We start from the raw sequence: 22,209 nt of genomic DNA, 5'->3' as shown, positions 1-22,209 counted from the left end.
GGTTCTACACGTGGGTTGGAGCAATCCTCATCACAAACACAGCCTGCAGGAGACAGGATGGAGGAGGCCTGAGGAGGTCTTGGGGTGTTGGCTGATGAGAAGCTCCACATGACCCAGCTTCAGTGTGCACTTGAGCCCAGATCCCCCCAATGTCCTGGGCTGCATCCCCAGAGCATGAGCAGCAGGTTAGGGAGGGGATTCTGCCCCTCTGTTGTGCTCTGGAGAGATTCCCCCTGCCCCCCCCCCCCCCCCCCCCCCCCCCCCCGCCAGTCTTGTGTGCAGCTCTGGGGCAACAACATAAGAGGGATGTGGAGCTGTTGGAGCGAGTTCAGAGGAGGCCATGGAGATGCTGGGAGGGCTGGAGCAGCTCTGCTCTGGAGCCAGACTGAGAGAGCTGGGCTGGTTCAGCCTGGAGAAGAGAAGGCTCCTTAAGGGGAGACCTTAGAGCAGCTCCAGTGCCTACAGGGGCTGCAAGAAACCTGGATAGGGGCTTTGGACAAGGGCCTGTAGGGACAGGACAAGGGAGAATGGCTTTAACCTGACAGAGGGGAGACTGAGATGAGCTCTTAGGCAGAAGTTCTTCCCTGTGAGGGTGCTGAGGCCCTGGCACAGGTTGCCCAGAGAAGCTGTGGCTGCCCCATCCTTGGCAGTGTTCAAGGCCAGGTTGGACGGGGCTTGGAGCAGCCTGGTCTAGTGGGAGGTGTTCCTGCCCATGGCAGGGGGTTGGAACTGGATGAGCTTTACAACAGCTTCCAACCCAAACCAGCATGGGACTTTACGATTCCTGCTGACTCCACCATTTGAGCCCAAAACAGTATCCTACACCCCCAAACACCAGCACCTAGCTTAGGACTTCACAGAAAACCATACAAACTCCTGCTGCTGCACTGAGACCTGCTGGAGCTCAGGTGGAGAGAAGACATCTGCATGAGGCCAGGGGGAAGGACAAGTCACAGTGACATTCTTCTCTGGGCTGGGAATACCCAGCAGAGTGAAACCTCCTCTGGGCTTTCAGCAAATGAAACCCAGCCAGTGCTGCCTCTCCAGCTTGCTCACCACATCCACTTACTCACCCCAGCCTCCCAGCAGGAATGGTGAGAAGGGCTGTCTTCCCCCTAAGACACACAGGGAGCAGAGCTCTGCTTTCCCTGGACACTCCCAGCCAGGAGGCATAACAAGGTAAACAGGGCTTCAAGGGATTCAGGCATTTAACACAACTTCTTACAAAAAAAATTACAAATCTTTTAATAAATTCCATTATAAGTTACAGTTTCCTGGAGAACAAGCTCCAGTGTATAACAAAATAGGAGACAGGCTGGGAGGCACAAAGGAAGCACCAACAGAAACCTCTTTCTGCACTGGAAAGAAAGAGGGACAGAGAGGTTCTGACAGACATTTATTGAGGGAAAAATAGCAGTCCAATGGATATAGAAAGACATTAGTCCACATGCCTCTGTTTCTCAGCCCTCCTAAATCCTTATCCCCAAATGTAAAAATATGAGAAGTCCTGTTTAAGTCACATGTTTTAACTCCTCAAGGTAGATCTCAGTTACCAGGAATTCTGATGATATTAACCTTGTGCAGCCTAGGGTGCCAGCAGGGGTTTCTGAGAAGCCAAGAGGCAGCCCCCTTCTCAATACAAGTCCTTGAAGCTACCCCAGGCATGGCGTCTTGGTGTCCTGGCTCATGTTTGACAAAGGAAGCCCAAATGGCCAGTCCCACAGGGCAGGTGAAGTCCTTCTGTAGAGAAAGGACACTCCAACCCCCATGAGGCTGTTGTGCGCAGCACAATGCACAGGGAGAGTGATGTCAGCCAGCCCCAACCCATAGAGCCAGTAAGCCAACAGCACACATGGGTGAAGATGAGACAGTGGGCTTGGATGGCCATCAGCAAAAGGCCACCACACACAGATGGAGCAGTTGACAGCTTGATGCTGAGATGAAAAGATGAAATGAAGCTGCCTCCCTACAGGGCTTTGTGGGGCCCTCCACCAGGCAGGTTGCCTCATACAGCACAGATGTCTCTCCACTCAGGACCTCCATTCAGCCCATAAAGGCACCCAGGCTAGGCAGGCACCCAGCCAGTGAAATCCCACTTCCCTACTGCGCTGTGTGGGGCAAAGATGGACACATGGAGAGAGATGAAATCCAGCCAAAAGGGAGCTTGGCCAATTTCATTTGCACATGGGGAGGTGATGGCTGTCACTCCAGGACAGCCATAAGGAGGTGCAGTTCCCGAAAGGTACTACCATGGCGGCCGCTGAGCCCCGACTTGGTCTTGATGATGCTGCTGATGTTTTTCAGCTGCCTGTAGCACAGCTTGCATTTATGGAGCCTGCAAAAGCCAGAGAGCAGATACAGCATGAAACCTCAGCTGCTGAAGAGAAGTGCTTGTTCCTGCAGCGCAGAAGATGCAATATAAGCAGGTGAGAAAACACAAGCCCTGCAAATGGCTTGGAAGAAGCTAAAATGTGAGCATGGCTCTTCAGAAACACTATGTATTCAGCCCACATCCTGATGACACAGGAGAATGGCATCCACATAAGGACTCTTTTACTCCTCCTTTCCCCTTTGGCAGTAAAGTCCAGGGAGGAAGGAGGTGTTGTTTTCAGAGGGCAAATTCTCAGAGCAGAGCTATCCTGTGAATGAACTGGAAACCCAGCACCCTGCTGACAACTCATGTGCCTTGTGAGGTAGAGGGTGAAGCCACAAGGTGGTTTTACTCCTGACATACTCATGCTTTGCTCAGGTATGACTCAACACACAGTGACAGACAGAAAAGCAGTCCTTGGTCTTTTCTCATGGCAGGAGTGTTTGGTGTTGAAGACAAAAGGGCAGGCATGCCCAGTCTAGTATCAAAGCCCCAGTGAAACGGAGCAAAGCTCACTAAAGAGAAAGGCTGGGTCAAAAGAGGGTGCAAGTGCCTCACCTTTCCTCCCTGGTGATGTCCACTCCAACAGAAGGTGGTGCAGCAAGGATGTCTGTGATCAGTGGCAAGAATCTCTGGAGAATGAGTTTCAGGGATGTGCAGCCAGTCTGCACGTAACTAGAAAAATGGAGAATCGGGTCCCACTTGAGTTTCATTCCTGTCCTCCCAGCACACCGCTGTCACTCACATCCAGTCACTGGGAACAATCCACTCAACCAAACCCCACCTACCACCTGTAACCTGGTAAGGAGAGCACCAGCCAAACACCCATACATTTTGGTTTGAGACAAGACTGACAAAGTCAGTCTTTTTAAAAGGTCCTGGCATTTTCTCTGCTAAGCAAAACCTTTCTGCTCAAGAGCAGAGGTGTCCTGCTGAGGGGATCTGGAATGGCAGACAGTCCATCTTAAGAGAGGATGCATATTTTCTGCCACCTAATAAAGTTCAAAGCAATCCAAGTGACCCCCATGCAGGATTTCACTCCTCTTGTTCCACATCAACAATCTCATTCCTACCTGTGTGCAGAACCCACTTGTTCTACAGGGATGTGACCCCTTCTGGCTGCCAGAGCTGCCTTCAATTCAACACACCTACTCCGAATCTCAACATCCTGCTCTTCCTGCCCATGCAGACTTTCCATAACTCTCCCCCCCCCATGCTTTGCAACTCCATTGCCCTTTTCCAGTTGTCATATTGGCATTATACTGTATCTGCTGTGATTTTTCAGTATGTTCTTTCAGCTACAAAACATGCAGAGGAGCAATTCTAGGAGTATCTCCACCTTCTCCCCCAACACACCATGGTTTTGGGGCCATACCTTTCATATTTACTTTGGAGTAGTTTTTCTACCTGTGGCAGGACTATAGCACACAAATCCAGCTTCCAGAGAGACCTGAAAAGAACATAAGCTGAGACAGGATTCTGAGGCTTTACAAGACTGAGTTGACACAAATAATGCTTTCTGGCAAAAAAAGCCCAGGCAACACCATTCAAGTTTACTCAGCAAGTTCACTGACTCCCCCTTGTGATGGGAAATTGAAGGTTTTGACTGATTCAAGAGTCACTTTATGAAGCTTTCTAAGTGATGCAACATTTGCTCACCACAAGGCCCCATGCATCTCCAGCGTTCTCTGGTGCTGCAGACTTGAAGATCTGACTACAAGCACATGCATTTCATGCTGTCATTACCCACTGTATACAACGCAGGTACAAAGCAGCGCTCCTGACACCAAGCCAGGTGCCTCTTGGGTATCCCAGGGACTGCCCCTATACAGGACTCACGGTTTTTGGTTGATAATATTCAAGAGGTCCACAACAACAGACAGATCATTGATCGCCACTGCAGAGTCCACAGAGTTCTGGGACAGAAGGGGAAGAAGTCACCAAGTGCAAAGCTCAAACTGGCTAGGCTAGTGCAATTACATCAAGTATAGCTTTTCAAAAACAAGGCAGAGGAAATGTGGAGTTCACTAGGGAAGAGAAGACAACTCTGTTGTGAGAAAGTTTTTTCCATGTTTCTTTGTGGCCATTAAAGTGCAGGTGAGACACAGCAGCACTCTGCCTGGGGACAAAAGCTGTGAGACCCTGCATTTTATGCAAGAGGCAGAACTGTTTCCCTGCAAGCCAGAAGAGCTGTTCACCTGCTCCCATCACACAGAAATACAGGGTGGTTTGGGTTGGAAAAGCCTTTAAAGCTCATCCAGTTCCAAGGGACACCTTCCACTAGAGCAGGTTGCTCCAAGCCCCGTCCAACCTGGCCTTGAACACTGCCAGGGATGGGGCAGCCACAGCTTCTCTGGGCAACCTGTGCCAGGGCCTCAGCACCCTCACAGGGAAGAACTTCTTCCCAAGAAGAAATCTTGGGAACTGTGTCAAGTTAAAGCCATTCCTCCTTGTCCTGTCCTTACAGATCCTTGTCCAAAGTCCCTCTCCCAGTTTCTTGTAGCCCCTTTAGGCACTGGAAGCTGCTCTAAGGTCTCTCCAGAACCTCCTCTTCTCCAGGCTGAACAAGTCTCACAGGCCTTAAGTATCTCCACATCCTTGCCTTGATATCACTGGAGCTCCACACGGCCTGCACAGTGTCCAGATTCTTGCGGCGACTGGTGAGCACCACACACATGGTCTCGTGGCCTTTCCTGATCTGGGAAATGGCTTCCTCATCCACAAGCTCTGTCTGGCTTTGGTTTTTCACAGCCTGAAAGTACACACCAATGGAGCAGCAATAATAGAGCAAGGTGGCACAGAAAGGTAGAGGCTTTTCCTGGCTTAGGTGAGAGATGGTTTTGGTGTACAGAGTCCCAGCAAATACTGACTTCCTTCAAGATTGTTTTAAAACCATTTTGAAATTGAAATGTTCAATTTGCTCCGATGCAAGTTACTTCTCTTCTGCCTTTTCTACTACATCAGTCACAAATATATTTGAAGCTTTGGGGAAACTCTCAAAATTTTAAAAGAAGTGAATTAAAAATAGCTTTCCAAAACCAACATATTTTGATGAAGAAATATTTTGACACACACCCTATTTTTTACATGAAACACTCAGCTGAATGTTAATACAATTATAAATCACACATCATTTATTAGCCTCTCAGTTTGATTCCTGCTAAGCCCTGCTGGAACCACCACTTCCTCTGCTCACATTTCAAGTTTGACTTCATGAGGATCCTCTAGTCCTTCTCCATTTTTGATACGGGAAATATGCTCCCCAAGAGAGGCCAAGAGGCTTCCAAGAAGTAAAAATTGCTATGAAATAATTATGTAGGAGTAATGGCAGACACCAATTTTCTAAATGAATCACTGTCTAGAACGTGGAATTGTTCAGTGTCTGAGCCCTATCCCTAGCTCTCTGCTTTAGTAACACATTCTTTGAGCGTGGTGCTGCTGTGTTCACATCAGCTTGCTGTCAGTCGCAATGGGGGATGTGTCCAGCAATCTGGAGGTGCTGATTCCACAGGAACTGCATGTTAGAGGAGCTGGGAGATGGGAAAGGCACCAAGTGGGCAGAGGATGAGCAGGAAGTAACATGGTCTCATTCAGTACTGAGGACTGCAGGCTGCAGAAAGCACCCAGTACACCTGTATGTCAGAGAACCCCCTTTCTGATGCCACCCAAAACAGACACCAGCCAAGAACTTCTCTTTTGTCCAGAGATACTTACTGGTAGGAAGTCAGACGCTTTCAGGCCAATGGGCTCATTTCTGGCTGCAGGAATCACCAATGGCTCTGCTCTGGTCAAAGCAGCTGAAGAGGCAATTGATGGTCTCTGGACTGGATTAGGCTGCAGGAGAAAGTAGGATAAAAGCTCTAGCAGCAGCAGTCTGGCCCTAGCCTGATGTCCTTTCTTTCCTGACCTGCATTTCTCTCACAGCAGGGTTAACCAGAAGGAATCTCCAATTTACTAGCACAGTTTAAAGAGGCAACAAAGTATCTCTCAGGTACATACTAAAATGTAATTAAGATTTGCAAAGAACAGAGATGTCCCAGCAGAAGTGCCAAGTGCTGCCACTGGTATCTAAAATCAGGGTAAGGGCTGTAGCCAGCCTCAAGGCTGAGAGAGAAGCCAGGATAATATACCCTGCACTTGGTCATCTTCAGAGTGCCTCACTTTTGAGATACAAGCAGAAACACCACTACAAGTACAAGAAGTGAACAGAAGCAAACACTGCCTGTTGGAGGTTTGGCCTTTGATTCTATTGATCAGGCAAGACTTAGGGCAGGACAAAGCCTGAAGCTGCACTTTTACTGCTCTTCAGTAGAGGTATCAGCTTCCTTAGAAACTGTAAAGTCTCTAGCACTCGCGTATCTTTCACAGTGGGAGCATGAACAGCTATTAACAGATCAAACAGTACATACAAGTTCTTGCTTTGGCAACAATGTCTGGACATCCGGAGCTTGGGTGGGCTTCACTGCTTCCTTTGCAGCTATGGGCTCTACCAAGAGGGAAAGAAGTGAGAAAGCGGAAACTGATTGTTCCTTTCAGGAGAAGTTGATAGCAAAGTTTCTGTACAGCTAGATTACAAGTAGTCTTTTCTGCAGATATAGAGCTCTCCCACCTTTAAGGGTCATTAACCTCATTCTCCCCAAGAGGTCATTTTCATACTCACCATCCTCAGGGGGGGCTGGAAAGGGCTCACTGTTCTGAGGAGGAGTGCGACCTACAGAGACAGGTAACAGAATAAACAAAGAAGCATCTAATGCTACAGATCAGCAATAAGCCTTGGAGCTGGGAGGCCCCCAAAACTCCACACATTTGGGTAATCAGTGATATGACAAGCAGAGTTATCTCCTTCAGACCCTGACGCTATTGTTGAGTTTGGCCAAAGGCTTTTGGCCTTCATGGATAGGAGATAAAAAACTGACCCATGTAGCTCATTGCTATTGAAGAGGTGTGAAGCACAAGAAAAGGCACTGTCACAACAAATTGCATGAGAAAAAAAAAATCACCACCTGCTAAATTGGTTTACATAAGTAAATTCAAATAACAATTATTAATTCCTTAAAAGTAGTACCTAAGTTTTCACATTCACATAAAAATGGCACAGGCCTTGCACTATGCTTCCTAAACAACTACTTCTGCTTTAACAAAACATTTTGTCTTTCCTTCTTTAATGGAGGTTGCTGATTTTATACATAGCACAGTTCTAAGCTAATAAAGATCCTGTAACACAGTAGTCCTCCCTAATCAAAACAAGAAGGCAGAATGCTTTGCTGTTGTGGCTGCTCCATCCCTGGCAGTGTTCAAGGCCAGGTTAGACATAGCTTGGAGCAATCTGCTCTAGTGGAAGGTGTCCCTGCCTGTGGCAGGGGTTGGAACTGGATGAGCTTTAAGGTCCCTTCCAACCCAAACCAGGCTGTGAATCTATGCTTACAATGGAGCTCTGAATTCTGAGACAGCTTTGACCAGACATCACTGTACCCAGTAAAGGTTCCACCTCCTAGCAGTTCACCAACATCATCTGTGGTTCAACGTCCAAAAAAAACGTTTCCTAAATTCTCCCAGTCACAAAGCCTCTACGATAGTAACCCAAAGCTCACTTCTACTGAACCAGTTTAGCACCTACAGCACTAATAAAAACACTACTAAATAGCATAATAAACCTTGGTACTGACATATAGCATTCTTGGGCTGGAAGATCTCATTGTAATCCTCTGGGTTCTGGATCTCAGCCTTTGATTCCTTCTCATCCCGGTCGTCTTCACTGCTGGGACTGCGCCTCTCACTCTCTGAGTTACGCTTCACTCTACTGTGGAAAAAGAGATGCTGTCAGAGCAAGTCATATGGACTCTGTCAGAGAGAAAGCACTAAGCTTTCCTTAAGTTTCCTTAAAATCTTGAAATACAACAAGCTAGCAGATTCCCTACCTTTGTGGCTTGCTGCAGCTAGTTGAGGGTCTGTCATAGATGCGGCGAAGGGAGGACCCCGTGGGGATAGGTGGCACAAGAGGCTCATCATCCCTGATTAGCCCATGAGAAATAGAATCCGACTTTATGACTCTGCTGAGATCCACAACAAAGGAAGAGACTGTGCTTTGTGCAAAGGAAACACCTATCTGCAGAGACAAAAGACCAAGATAACTCACCAGGGAACAGGGTGCACACCCTGAGCCTTTTTCAGAGCAGGCATGATGCAGTGACCCTGCACAACTATTTGAGAATTTCCCAGTTAGCTGCTTTGGCTTTTTCAATTTGGAGCTGCCAGTGTTTTACAAAAAGCTGTAGTAAGACTTTTGACAAGCATAGTTTCTAAATACTGGTCAAACCAAGCCCCAGTTCTTTCCTCCAGAAGCCAGAGAGACAAAGTGGAGCACAACACTGCTCAAAACAAACACACACAATCTTTGTCTAAGTGCTAGGCATGTGGCATACCCTGGCTGCTTACAGTCTGATAGAACCTTTAAGGCCTGAAATGAGGCAGGAGGATTTTATCTTGTCTTTTGCAGCTGCCTGCCCCCTCCTCGGGAGCAGTGGCTTACCAGCTGGTTGTTGCGAACAGATAAATCAGCTACTTTTCCCCAGTTCACCAAGACCACATCAAAACAGCGCTCCGGCTCCCAGCCGTACACACGCAGCGAATCCTGGAAGCCACTATACAAGCAGCAGCCGTCTGGGTTGAAAAGCACACACCTGGGAGGAAGGCAGGTGGAAAATTAGGCACACACAATCTTCCAGCCTTCTCACAGTGACCCTAGGCTTATATCACTGTCTTCATTGAACACCTCCTGCTATGTGTCTAACAATAAGCCTACCGATCTGGTATTCAGATGTACAAACTCGTGGGCCTGGGTAACATCTCCAGCAGCCCAAGCTTCTCCCCAGTAAAGTCTCTTTCAGGAAATCCTCCCTTTACCCACACTTCAGTCTCTGCCTTGGACACTGCAGTAGGAATTTAATATACCTGACGGGAGTAGCCTCCTCTTCAATACAGCTCACCACTTGAAACTTCTCTAAGTCCCAGAACCGAACAGTCCTGTACACAGAACAGAACAAAAATCATCACTCATCCCTCTAGAGATCTGCAATAGGATCCAGAATTCAAATAATGCACAGACTGCTAGAATGGCTTTTGCCGTCATGCACATACAATGACCCTGCCCAGAAGGCCAGTCGAGCTAAGATGCTTAGAGGCTCTAGACATGAATACGTATTTATTGCTGCCAGAACTAAGAGGACAGCCTGCTAACTGAGCAGGACTGCTGGCTGTTCAGGATGTCAGCTGGACTAGTGAGAGGCTTGAGGCTATAGCATTGTTTTCTGGTGTGGTAGAGAGGGCCACCAATTTTGCACGAGAAGACAAGATCTCCATGTGCTTCACATCACAGATGCGATGTCCTGATGGTTAGATGTCAGGTTCTTGCAATGGCATTTTGAAGTTTTGTGACATTCCTATTTTCCACATTGCTAAAAGGAAGAGCATCAGGAAAGGGAACTGACATACACTATTCCCTTCTTTCTCCCTGCCTTTACATACCTGTCAGAGCTACGAGATGCCAAAAGGTATTCATTGGGATGGAATTCAACAACGTTTACTGGGCCAGTATGTTCTGTAAATTCAAACACTAGCTTTCCAGCCACCAGATCCCACAGCTGGAAGAAAGAAAGAAAGAACAGAGACTCTTGAAAGGACTTCATGTTAGAGAATTCCAATACACTTCAGGTTTCCTTGTACTGGCAACCTTCTAATGCTTCTTCCCCTCCAGGAACAGACTCGGTGTTCAGGGAAGGAGTACAATTCCAGTCATTTGAATCTGCTTTTTGTCTGGGTTTTTGTTGTTTGGGTTTGCTGGTTTGTTTGGGTTTTTTTTCCCCCTGTCATTTTCTTCTAAATTTTTCATTTCATTTGTCCTCTAGAAGTTTCTGGGTTATATTTGAGACTGGCATAAATTACAACAGATTCACCTGTCCCCACAGATTATATCTCAAAAGCAGACAGAAAGCCCAAAGCTCTGAATCCCTTAGCACTAGCCACGACAAAAATTCAGAGTGAAGCAACTGATCAGGTTATTTCATGTGAAGCTGAAAACAAAACCAGTCCTTTGCCCACAGTCCTCCATACTACACCTGAAACAAGGGGTGATTGGTTTAAACTGAAAAAGGGTGAGATTTAAGTTGGATATAAGGAAGTTCTTCCCTGTGAGGGTGGCGAGGCGCTGGCACAGGCTGCCCAGAGAAGCTGTGGCTGCCCCATCCCTGGCAGTGTTCAAGGCCAGGTTGGACTGGGCTTGGAGCAACCTGCTCTAGTGGAAGGTGTCCCTGCCTGTGGCTGGGGGTTGGAACCGGATGAACCTCAAGGTCTTTTCCAACCCAAACTTATCTATGATAACACACTCCTAGTGAATTCATTGAGCAGAGCAAAAACTGGTATGGTAAAGTAATGTGCTGTGGGCAACTCATTCTGTAACTATCGAGACAACCAAGGCCAATGTTCATGTCTCACAACTTGCATCACCACCAAAACTTGAACTGTCATGTGCATAGTGCCAAGATGTCTGTTGGATAAGTGCACTGCAACACACGCAGCTCTCTTCTGGATGTAGTGGGCCATTGGACACGATCCTCATAAACAGACTGGTTCTTGCAAAGCCACAGGGCTCAGTCAGCTGCTTAATTAACTAAAAGTGTTTATGAGTGAGTGCAATAATGCCTGTAAAAGATGATCCCAGCATTCCTATGCACCCCAAGCACATAAGCAGGTGTCACAATAAATTACCTTCACAGTGTGATCATCAGCAGCAGAGGCTAACCACTTCCCATCGGGACTAAAGCGGAGACATCGAACTGCTTCTGTGTGGCCCTGAAATGAGAACAAATAGTATTTTAATCTTTTTTTTTCTCTCTCTCTCCCTTTCTTTTGAAGGAATTCTGGCTTTTGTCTTTTAATTCTATACAATACAATAAGATCAAATGACTGTTTCACAGAGTCCACAGCTCACTGAACACCCACCCACACTAAATGAGTGTGGACATTTCTGGTGACACTTTTAAGTATGGTAAATACAGATCTGACTTATTCAGAAACAATTTAAAATTACACAGATTTACGGGTGGTCACACAGAAATTTCATTCCATTAAACTGTTTTCTAAATTAAAAAATACACAGCAAGTCCTTTGGGTTGAAAAACACACCAAGAATAGAACCATCCTGGTGGAGGGGGGACTTGCATGGTAATACCAGTCACAGTATAAGTAACACCCATGGATGCTCTCCAACCCGCGCTAAAGCAAACAAAACTAGAATACTTTAACTCCTATGATGTCCATTTCATGTTCCCATGCAGCTCACAATGGCCTGAAGAGGTTTGCCAGGCCACTTCACAAATTGTGCAGATCTTATTTTCATACTGGAAAACTAGTGAATTAATTGCGCATAATCATTTTAAGTTTGTTCACAAGTTCTCAGTAGAAATCTTTCCCCACTCTTTGCCTGAAAACTAATGAAGCATTTTACCTTGTACCTGAAGACACAGTTTTTTTTTCTCATATCCCAGAGCTACAGGGAAGAAAAGCAAACAAAAGATATATTTAGACCAGTAAGCAGGTAGCCCAAGAGTCTGGTAACAAGAGCTCTCCCTGTAACCAAGCTGATATGACACTACAGAATGAAAACACTGAAGGGGCTGTTGAACCCCTATTTGCTTTAGGGGTATTTCCTAACCCAATTCCCCAAGTGAGAATCACTTCTATAAGATATGTCTTACTATAGAAGCTTGGTTCCTACAGTCTAGGATGAGCATGATAAAACAGATGCAGTCCACAGCAATCAGGACATCTGTGCTTGGTGACACCGGCACTTGGCTGGCACCATAAGCCACATTCCACAGCACAGGAGTCACACTGCCTTTGCAAACACACACGCACATAGATTTCACAAGCACTCACAAATCCGCCTGCCCACACACATGGAAATGATGATGTGCAGCACCTATCAAGAGCTTGGCACAAAGCACATTCTGGCACTTTTCAAAACAGACATACTGCAAGTAAAGAGGGCAACCTCTAGGAGAATACGGATTTTACCTTAATGTTTGTGTCCAAAGAGCCAGATGCCACAATGCTTCCGTAAGGATGGAAATCAAGGCTGCAGATATTCGCTTTGTGACCAAGTAAGGATCGAAGAACTGGGAAAAGAAGCAGCAGAGCAAGAAGGAATAGGGAGCAAATATTTAGTAGATCATTTCCCCCAGACACCATGCAGAAGTTTAGCCATACATTAAGCATAAGCTAATGCAACATACATTAGACATGTTACATATTGTATATATTATTTTATGGAAATGTTTCCAACCTTGCCTTGCAATGCAAAGAAACAGCAATAGAGGGCCCATGTTCAATGATCCTAATGAAAGTCCTGTTCCTAGGTGTGGAAACTATGAATAAAACTCCAAAGGCCTTCATGCTGAAAATAAAACTGAAAAGCCATGCTCTGAGGCAGCTTCTAGGCAGCTTATCTTTCCACCTGTTACACTGAGAGCAAAATAGGGTAAGGGAGGGGACATCAGTTTTAGTCAGGAAATAAAAGGGACATTTGGTTGCCTGCATTGTTTGGAAAGATCCTTTCCAGGACTCTGCACTTCCATCCAGGCACAAGCCTGACTTTCGTCTCTTAGGTTCCAATACTCTCCCTGGACTTCTTCAATTGCTCCTTGCAAAAAGCATTCCAAAGACTGGGAAAGAACAGTTAAGAAGCAAGAGAGAGAGGAATGATCGCAGGGTTTCAGCAAGTTACCAACCAAGTAACACCCCTTCTAATTCTGGAAACCAGAAAGGACCAGTAGAACTGGAACACTGTATCTCTGAAAGCAAAGACTCACCTCTGAGGAAGAAAAATTGCACAGATAATAACAAGAACAACCTCTCTCCATCACCTGTCATCTGGAACAGTCTGATGACTCCCCTAGCAGAAATGAACTGAGCCAGAATGGTCATTTGCACAGACACAGGCTCATAGGTGTCCTAATAAATTCAGCCAGCTCAGCTACTCTGCACTTGTAAAACCAAAGTAGTTTATTACTGAACAACTGACTTTAACTGTCTGAATTGCAAAAGCAGTTTTTATTATTTATGCCACCTGCTGTCTGCCTTCTTAGCTCAGCCAGTGGAAGTCTATCTTCATTTGATAGACTCTTACCTTCACTCTTTCTATGAACAAATAGCAACCTATAAAAAATAGTCATTTTATGGATTACTGCTAGAATGCACTCAAGAGATGCATGATTCCTTTGCAAACTTGTTCTAGTATTTGAGAAAAAAGCAGTAAATAAAGCATGACTCAACAGTTGGCCTTTAAAGGATCAGAGCTTGATGAGCTCATGGCTTTTATGATTTATGAAAAATGATGTCTTTCATGCAAGCACTGAAGAGAAGAATCAGCTGAGGAAAAATAAGAAAAGTTAGAACCTAAGAATGAGAACAATGACTCCTTTACTTGTCAGAACCTAGTATCCTTAAAACTTCCAATTTGTCAACCTTAAAAGGATACAAAATCAATTTTAAGCTGAAAGTCTAAATACAAATCCTATATGGCAGTTACTCTACACATGCATGGAAACTCTTCTAGGATATAAATCTCAACACACTTGAGTCAGTGCTAGAAACTAGCCTCAGATCAGTCTCCACAATACATGTACAAATTTCTGCTTTGAGTGTGTTTACACAGCTCTACAGCCTCAGTAGAAAGTGCACAAAGGCTCTCTAAGAAGGATGGAAATTAAGATGAAAGCAATGCCAGGCTCCTACTTCTTCATAAGTTAGGAACATTTTGGGTTACCATATGTATTAAGCATAAGGATGTTATAAAAAACATGCATTAACAGAGCTCACGGAAACATACTTTTGGCAGCTTCCAGGTCCCAAACTCGAATGGACCCTGACTGGGACCCTGCAACAATGAGATTCTCATTCGTATTGACCTGTAGGCTCTCAATGGGCGACGTATGGCCTGTCAAGCTCTGAAAAGAAAACCACAAGTCACCATCAACAGCTACTGACACAGCCCTGTCCATAAAAGCATTGTCCATATCTTTATCCACGAGCTAGAACCACCTGGCTGCACCACAGCTCCTTTTTTCACATAAGCTACCACTATGATAGAATACACTAAAGACCAACCTTAAACTGACAGAGGAGAGATTGAGATGACACCTTAGGAAGAAGACCCTGGCACAGGTTGCCCAGAGAAGCTGTGGCTGCTCCATCCCTGGCAGTGTTCAAGGCCAGGTTGGATGTGGTTTGGAGCAACCTGGTCTAGTGGAAGGTGTCCCTACCCGTGGCAGGGGGTTGGAACTGCATGAGCTTTAAGGTCCCTTCCAACAGGAATCAGTCTGTGACTGTATAATTCTCTATGACCATCACTGCCTATAGCACCATGCATGTATCTTTCACATCATCTCACTTTCTGGTGTACACTGACTAATTTCGAAAGGATGCATCAATAGAGACATTGATATTTAAACATTAGGTGTGCATGCCCACACAACATTGACACACACATTATAACAATTATGCTGTGCAAAAGCAACAGCAACAAGTTTGCTCTAACTGTGTCACAAAGCATCATGAGCTAGTTACAAAATCAAAGAAAGAGCACAAGCAGGGCTACTTCAAAACCTTCCCATAAGCAAGAAACTCCAGTGTTGCGGCCAGCAGGGGTGTCACGCTGATAATGTGGTGCTATTACTGAAGTATAACTTGACATCTAAAAAGCTTCCAAATTAGGTATTTTGAAAAGGTCAGTATTTAATTAGAACACAAGAATATTTAAAATGAGCTTTAGAAAACCAATACAACTACTCTTTTTACTTGTCAATTAAGCAATATTCTATGCTTTATTCCATCCTCAAACAGATCTTTTTAAATAGCTAAGCTAGCCAGCTCTCACACACATACAGAGGGAATATATGGGAACACCAGCTGGAAGCTGCCTGTTCTGATGAGGCTTTTCTAGGATTTCATGTGCAACTGAAATCCTCTACATACTCTACTGCTGCAACTGTCACTGCTTAGTAAGACAGCTCAAACTGGAACCAAACTGCAGTGCTACTTGAAAAGCTCCCCTTCATCCTCTTCCCCGATACGTAAACATATGGAAACCTAATATAAAGACTAAAAATTAAATTCAGAGGACAAAATATAAAGTACAAACCCCAAAAATCAAGATTCTTTTGATACACAAGAATGGCACAAACACTCAGCAGCTTCAGCCAGCCCCTGCTCTCAGAAACACCAACTTCCAACATCAGTGGCTCCCAAGAAATGCAGGAGAGGTACAGCTCTCTGCTCCCACAGAATGGGTACAGACATCCAGCCCTTCAACCTTTTAGTGGAAGACAACACTCTAGTTTCAAACTACTGCCATGCCACCACCAAGGGCTGGGAAGACACAGCTTGACTACGGCTTTGCAAGCAGCACAGTATTGCCAAAGGTGAGCAACTCCTTTTGCACCCATTTCCATCTCTTTATCCAGTAAATGAATAGGAAAATAAAGTAGACACATTCTCCTTTAGCCTCTTTGATCCTACTTCCCCAGTTGCTTCATCACAAAGTTTATGCTGATTAGAGAAATACCATCCATAACACAATATCATTGTGGTGTTAATTAAATAAGTGACAAAGGACACTGGCTAAAGACAACACCCACTCAAAGCAAATGTCATCCAATATAGACACCTGTTAAACTGATTTCTGGTTGCTTTAGTGATGACAACCAGGGTAATCCTGTTCTAACACTCTGTGCCTGGCACTACTCTTCCCCAGCCTACAGACAACTCTGTGCTGACAATCAGTGACTGCGGACAGTTGGAAACACATCCTGCTGGGGATGTTTCCTGCTGTGAGGGCAAACTCCAGGTTACAAAACTGGGCCCTGTAGCTGGCACTTTCAAACTAGCTGATCTCATACAAAACTCCGCATTTCATTATCTGTAGCCTGTAACAAAAGGCACAGTATTCATTATCTGGGCAAGCACTGGCTCAGCTGAAGCAGCCAGGCATCCCAGACCCTCTCTGGAGCACTGGTCTCATCAGTTACTGAATTCTGTCCCTATCTTTGGCTAGAATCCAGTCTTTGTGTGGTAAACTCTATTCACAAGTCCCACAGGCTACAACCCAACAATCTTCCCCCTCGTTCCCAACCCTCTGTACCTCAGAATTAACTTTTCCATCCCCCACAAGTTGAAGACAGGCCTGTTCTTACCATGATGCAATTGGGCTTGTTAATTGACCATATGTTGACCCGGCAGTCATCCCCTCCAGTTGCCAGCAGCCGGCCTGAGGTTTTGCCCAGGACTAGTGAGGATACATTGCTGCTGTGAGCTGTGATCTCATCTGGACAAAAAGCAAACAGTTATTACAATTTTCATCCCATCCCTCAAAAAAAAAAAATTCTTCTTTCAGAAAAATTTTCCAGTTTCCACTGGACAAGCTGCAGCAGCTCACTGTTCAGATAAGAAGTCACACTGTTATCTTGCTTGAAACATCCCTCCCTGGTTCTGCCTGTTGTAGGTAAGACATCTGCTGACCAAGCTTCACAACTCCAGTGTTCACGTGGCTTACAAAAAGCATCTTCTCTCAGCAGCTTGGTAGCCTTTGAAGATCTGCTCAACTGTGGCAAGCTGCTCACAGAAGCTGCTTTACCTTCAGTATCCCAAGTGGGTCTAGGTAAGCAGAGGTGTCTGAGAAGCTGCAAGAATATGCAGCAGCCAGAGTCATCTCGCGAACAGCCTTCTAATCCTGTTCTAGAAAGCAGCAGCAGACTGTCCAACCTCAGAGGAACTGGCAGATTAGCAGCAGTGTAGTTTGTTACCTTACATAGAAAATGCCAGACTCAGCAGCGGGGGTAGGTGGAGCTCCTTTCTCCCAGCTTTGGCAGAGGCTTTGCTACTGTCCCACTGCATATCACAGGTGAAACTTAGCAATGCAGCATGTGAAACTGTGACAAAGAAAGGATGAGCACATATCCCAGTGGGCACGAAAGAAGAAATGGGACTGATACTAAAAGACGGTTCAAAAACTGGCGGCTGAAGGGAAGCTCTAGCACTGAGAGGGCTTTGCAATGACACAGCTCTAAGGTGGCCTCATTCCAAACAAGTTAGGAGCAAATGAGAAGACAAACTAGCATCTTTACTTAGACATCTGATTTTCACAGTGTTTTTTTAAACCCACTCAAATTCCTGGAGGACCTTTTGCCAGATGCATTTACCAATTTCTGCCTCTTACAGTTCTCTGAAAGTGATTTGCATGCCTCATAGTTACAAAACTTGTTTGTGAAAAGACAATCAATTCAGCTTTTGTTCGGATTGTTTTTGCTGGGAGGAGCAATTTGATTATTCTACATGCAATACTAATCCAAAAGGATAGTGATGCAATAATAATTACAGGTACTTTGATCTCAAGTTCTCAGAGTGCTTTTTTGAAAGCAAAACTGCACAATTTTCACTTCAGATTGAGAAATGCCTTTCAAATGACAAAGGTAACTGGATCATAAATTACATGAGAAAGGAAAAATATGCTTGTATTGTGTTGAAAGACCTATCTTCCATATCACAGTGCTAAAGTATGGATGTACACAAAGACTTGAAGGAACGGTACAATTAGTATTAATAGAGCAAGCCACTAGTTAAAATTGAAAGGACAGATGCTCAGTGTTGCTGCTGAGAGCACTGTGTCAGCACCTCTGCTGCTTCCCGCCTCTTGATCTCATTTTTAATAATACATTTTACATGTAAGAGTCATTGCTTAAGCATTCAACCCTCTGTTCATAAAAGCCATCTGTTACAGCCTGATGATGCCAGCTGTGGCCAGATAGCTTCATCCAACCCCCAGCAAAATGCCCGTTTCCTTAAACCCACAGAGGTTTTTGTTAATGAAGTATTCATCACCAGGTATCACCCACCAGCTCAGTCATACAAAGCTCCTAATTAGCATCACCGAAACATTCCTAACGTTCAGAATGCGTCTTGCTCTAAAGAGGATGCTAAAATGGGGCACAGCCTAGCAAAAAAAAATAAGATCAAGAACTTCCACCCACTTAAGGAGAATGGAGATTAACCAGCTTTCAGCTTTTTCTGTAACTGCAGGAGTGAGGGCTGGAAAGGTAACATGGCGAATTGGCTTTCTGCTGTAAAAAGTAGGAAATTAAAGATGTCAATTACGCCAGCTCCCTTAATTTGTTACCAGCCAAGGGTACTGTATTTCTGTTAGGCAACTTCAAGACCCCAAGTCACTGGTCTAAAGCTCACACTTTTGAACTCTCCCCATTGCTTCCAAGCATTCCGCAACAGCCCCTATGGAATAACCCACCAGTGACTAGCGAAGCAGCTAGAAATGGATAGCCAGCAACCATTTACTGCTCCTTCTGAGGAAAATAAGAGATATAAACCAGCGGACTATTACTGTCTCTTAAAAGGAGGTGAAAGAGATGAGACATACAGGCCCTGTAGAGCTCACCTCACCCCTCCCGCAGCAAAAAGCTCAGTAACCTGCTGTCACAAGTGAGCAGCAGTGAAGGGCAGCCCCAACAGGGCCAACAAGACACTGACTGGGGCAACTCCCCGCTGTGGCCTGGTCTCTGAGGGGGATTCTGCACTACTCATGTGGGGCTACCAGGAATAGTATGAGGACAGCGTTACAGCACCTCATCAGGAAAACACGGGCTGTCATGGCAAACAGCCACGACGAGGCCCTAAGCTGTTCCACTGTGCGGCCGTGCTTTCGAAAGGGATTTCTGGAAGTTAAGAAGTTCCAGTCAGCGCGCTGGAAGAGGCCGGGGCACCCACACCCGAGGCAGGGATTAGCCGGTTCCTATCACAACCCGCCTCCTCCACCCCCCTTCTAGCTGGGGCAGCCTCCCCGCCCTCCCTCGGGCGGGCACCCGGCCACACTCACGCAGCTTCCACGCCGTCTTAGTGGCGACGGCCTCAGCCATGGCTCTGCTCGGCGAGGCCGATCCGATGGGCCTTCCTCCGACCGGCGAGGGTCCCCGCCCACCCGGGTCGCCTCTCTGCCGCCGCGTCCTACCGCTTCTGGGCCATGCGCCCGTGCTGCCCCGGCCGGCTGGAGGCCGAACAAAGGCACCAGCAGGAGATGGGGAGGTCCCGGCGCGCTGGGCCCAGCGGCGGGAAGGCCGCGCCGGGGCGGCAGAGAGGGCAGGGGCGGGGCGCGAGCCAGGGCCTCTCCGCGCCGTTGCCAGGTATCCGCACGCAGTTCCACCAATAGGAGCTGAGGGAAGGAGTGATTGCTATAGCGACAGCAAAGGGAGTGACCAATCGCAGCACAGTTTCTTGGCGAAGCCTTTTAAGCGCTGCCAATGAGGCAGGGTGGCGCACTGGTTTTGTAGGGCCGCCATTTTGCGGTTCCCCGAGGGGAGTGGCGTGACTGCTGCCGCGTCTCGGCCGTCGGGGTTGTTGCAGCGGGCCGTTAGCCCGGGGCTCCCGAAGGCGCTGCTCAGAAGTCTTTCCCAGGCCCTCCACCTCAGGGCTTGCCGGTGATTGTGATACACGGGTAACCAATGTACAGGGGGGTAATACAGAGAAATTGTACAAGGGGGTTAAAGGAATTCCTTTGCTTAAACAAAAGTATTGTCTGTCCTAAGTACCTGCCATTGCCACCTTGCCAAGGCATTGATTACTGCTGGACGGGGAGAAGCAGATGCTAGTTCTACTGACAAAAGCAGATGATTGGTCCTGCTGATAAGCCTGGGAGAGGCAGCTTGGGTGACCAAACCCTAAGACCATGACAAAAGCACAGGTGTTTGGTCCTACTGAGAAGCGGGGGAGAATGCAGATTGGGCGCCGACCAAACCCTAAGGCCATGTGTGAAGGTTAAAAGGTGTAAAGTTTAAGAAGAGGAAGACTCATTTACTTCATCTTGAAGACCCCTACCCACAAGAGGAAGACTCATTTACTTCATCCTGAGACCCCTGCCCATGATCAGAAGGGGCACTGTGCAGGTGCAAAGGACCTTCCGGGTCATTATAATACGAAGCGGGGATAGATACTAAATATGTATAGGCGAATTGAGCAACCTCATGTCTATGTATACCTTAAGAGAATAAATGTAAAGGGAGAACAACCCTGATGTATGCATGCTTTGCAGGAGCTATCCCCATGCACCTCAGTGCTGAATAAAAGCATACCTACTTTACAACTTTAACGAGTTGTGGAGTCTATCCGCGCATCAATTGTGCCCTATGGCTGTGGCCAGTGTGTCCCTAGGAGGCGGTTCCGCTCGCCAGCTATCACAGGCACGGGTCTGGCGGGAGCGGAGCCCCCAGATCCCTCTCTCTCTGGGGCTGTTTGCCAGGTATTGTTGGCACCAGCTCCTCTGACTCTTGCTGCCATTAGAGTCAGGCCCACCGGAGCCTCAGGTTTGTTTTCCTCCTGGGGCAGCCATGCTGGGTGCTTTCTGCTTGGAAGGGGTGCAGTCGTGCCACTTCCATGCTTTCCTTCTTGGCTCTCAAGCCAGTTACTCCATCTCTCAAGCCAATTACTAAATAAAATTATTTTGATGCAAGTACTTGATAGTATGCATTAACTGATTTTTGGCAGCAGCTGTGTCTCTGGTGGCTGTAAAAGGATTCTAAATTAATTTATTCTGGTGTTAAACTAACGCTGATGAGTTCATAACCACAGACTTGCTTGCACCTTTTTCTTTCCATCTTCTCACCCATCCCTTTCCTTTCCCCATTTTTCCCCCTTTTCTTTCCTCCCCCCTTTTCTGCCCCCCCTTTTTATCTTTCACCCCCTTCTTTTTCCTCCCCCTGCCCTCCCTTTCTTCCTCCCTTTTCTCCCTTTCCTTTTTGTTTAGAGACCTAAGGTTTTCCCTTTTCCCCAGTTCTCTGAGGTCCCTTAGACCTTCACCACTTCACAGTTCTTCCGATTTGGACATTTATTTTTTTTGGCTTTCCTGAAATCCCTAATGATTCTTTTCAGTAGGGCATTGTTACCTGAACCCCTCTTATCTAAATCCCTCCTTATGTGCAAGAGGAAACTTTTCATGAGCAATCTCCTTCCCTGGCTTGTTGCTAGGTTGCCCTACCAGCCAAGCACTCATGGAGGGGTGCAGAGCAGTCAGAAATGGTGGTGCTGTAAAATAGGCTGCTGCTGCTGTGAGGTTGGCTTAGAACACAACATGCTGTCATGAAACATCTCACAGCTCCAAAACTGGGAGCTGGGAGGCCTGGGCAGACCTGGGCATTTGCTATGGTGGGTACCAAACACTGCAGCCCATTAGCTGCATAGGCATAAGGAGCTGTAGTGGCTTCTGATCTTGACACTGTGTTCATCTCTTAAAAATGTAACAAACAACACAGGAGAGAAATGACTTGCAACAAAACAGGCAGTTGGGGTGGATGTTTCTCTGTAAAAGCTCTCTCATATATCTATTGCATTAAAATGGACAGCTAACATAAAGCAAGAAGTTCAGTCTGCCCTACTACATGCTTTATTTCAGGTGTGATGTCCCTTTCTCTCAGGTATCACAGCAAAGTGAACTTCTGCCTTTCCCAGCTGCAGTCAGTATAGTCTTCACTGAAGATGACCCTTAGAGGGACTGGACCTATAGGTGGAACCCTCGTGGGTGTCTATAGTGCTCAATATACTACAGAGTACATCAGGGATTATCTCCTACCAGGTTCGGGCACTCACATAAATACCAATAAATGCCACACATAGTGACTTCTGTGTGTGGATCTTGGGGAATTAACCAAAATACTTGATTATCTAGAATTTATTCAATTGGGAATGCATTTGGATTTACTGCTGACTTTCTACCCTGTCTGCCAATATTT

General features: G+C 46.3%; 1 protein-coding gene across 2 annotated transcripts; it reads right to left on the bottom strand.

Annotated features, from left to right (window-relative positions):
- Window positions 1–1,221: 1,221 nt before the first annotated feature.
- On the bottom strand, window positions 1,222–19,575 carry KATNB1 (katanin regulatory subunit B1). 2 transcript variants are annotated; one of them, XM_013129860.3, is made up of 19 exons: window positions 19,308–19,575; window positions 16,618–16,748; window positions 14,256–14,373; window positions 12,443–12,543; window positions 11,874–11,915; window positions 11,135–11,218; window positions 9,896–10,011; window positions 9,323–9,394; window positions 8,901–9,051; window positions 8,290–8,477; window positions 8,038–8,168; window positions 7,032–7,082; window positions 6,781–6,857; window positions 6,086–6,205; window positions 4,974–5,123; window positions 4,211–4,287; window positions 3,747–3,821; window positions 2,930–3,046; window positions 1,222–2,335 (listed from the first exon to the last, which is right to left on the bottom strand). In XM_013129860.3, the coding sequence occupies exons 1-19, from the start codon at window positions 19,345–19,347 to the stop codon at window positions 2,203–2,205; spliced, it is 1,974 nt and encodes a 657-aa protein (XP_012985314.1). In that variant the 5' UTR covers window positions 19,348–19,575; the 3' UTR covers window positions 1,222–2,202. The 2 variants fall into 2 exon arrangements, with proteins under 2 accessions (XP_012985314.1, XP_030907626.1); XM_031051766.2 differs by having other exon boundaries at window positions 8,038–8,171; window positions 19,308–19,574.
- Between the last annotated feature and the right edge of the window lie 2,634 nt (window positions 19,576–22,209).

This window comes from Melopsittacus undulatus, chromosome Z, assembly GCF_012275295.1.
Source record: "Melopsittacus undulatus isolate bMelUnd1 chromosome Z, bMelUnd1.mat.Z, whole genome shotgun sequence".
Taxonomy (NCBI): domain Eukaryota; kingdom Metazoa; phylum Chordata; class Aves; order Psittaciformes; family Psittaculidae; genus Melopsittacus; species Melopsittacus undulatus.
The sequence above is the reverse complement of the archived record's forward strand: the minus strand, read 5'-3'. Positions and strand labels throughout refer to the sequence as shown.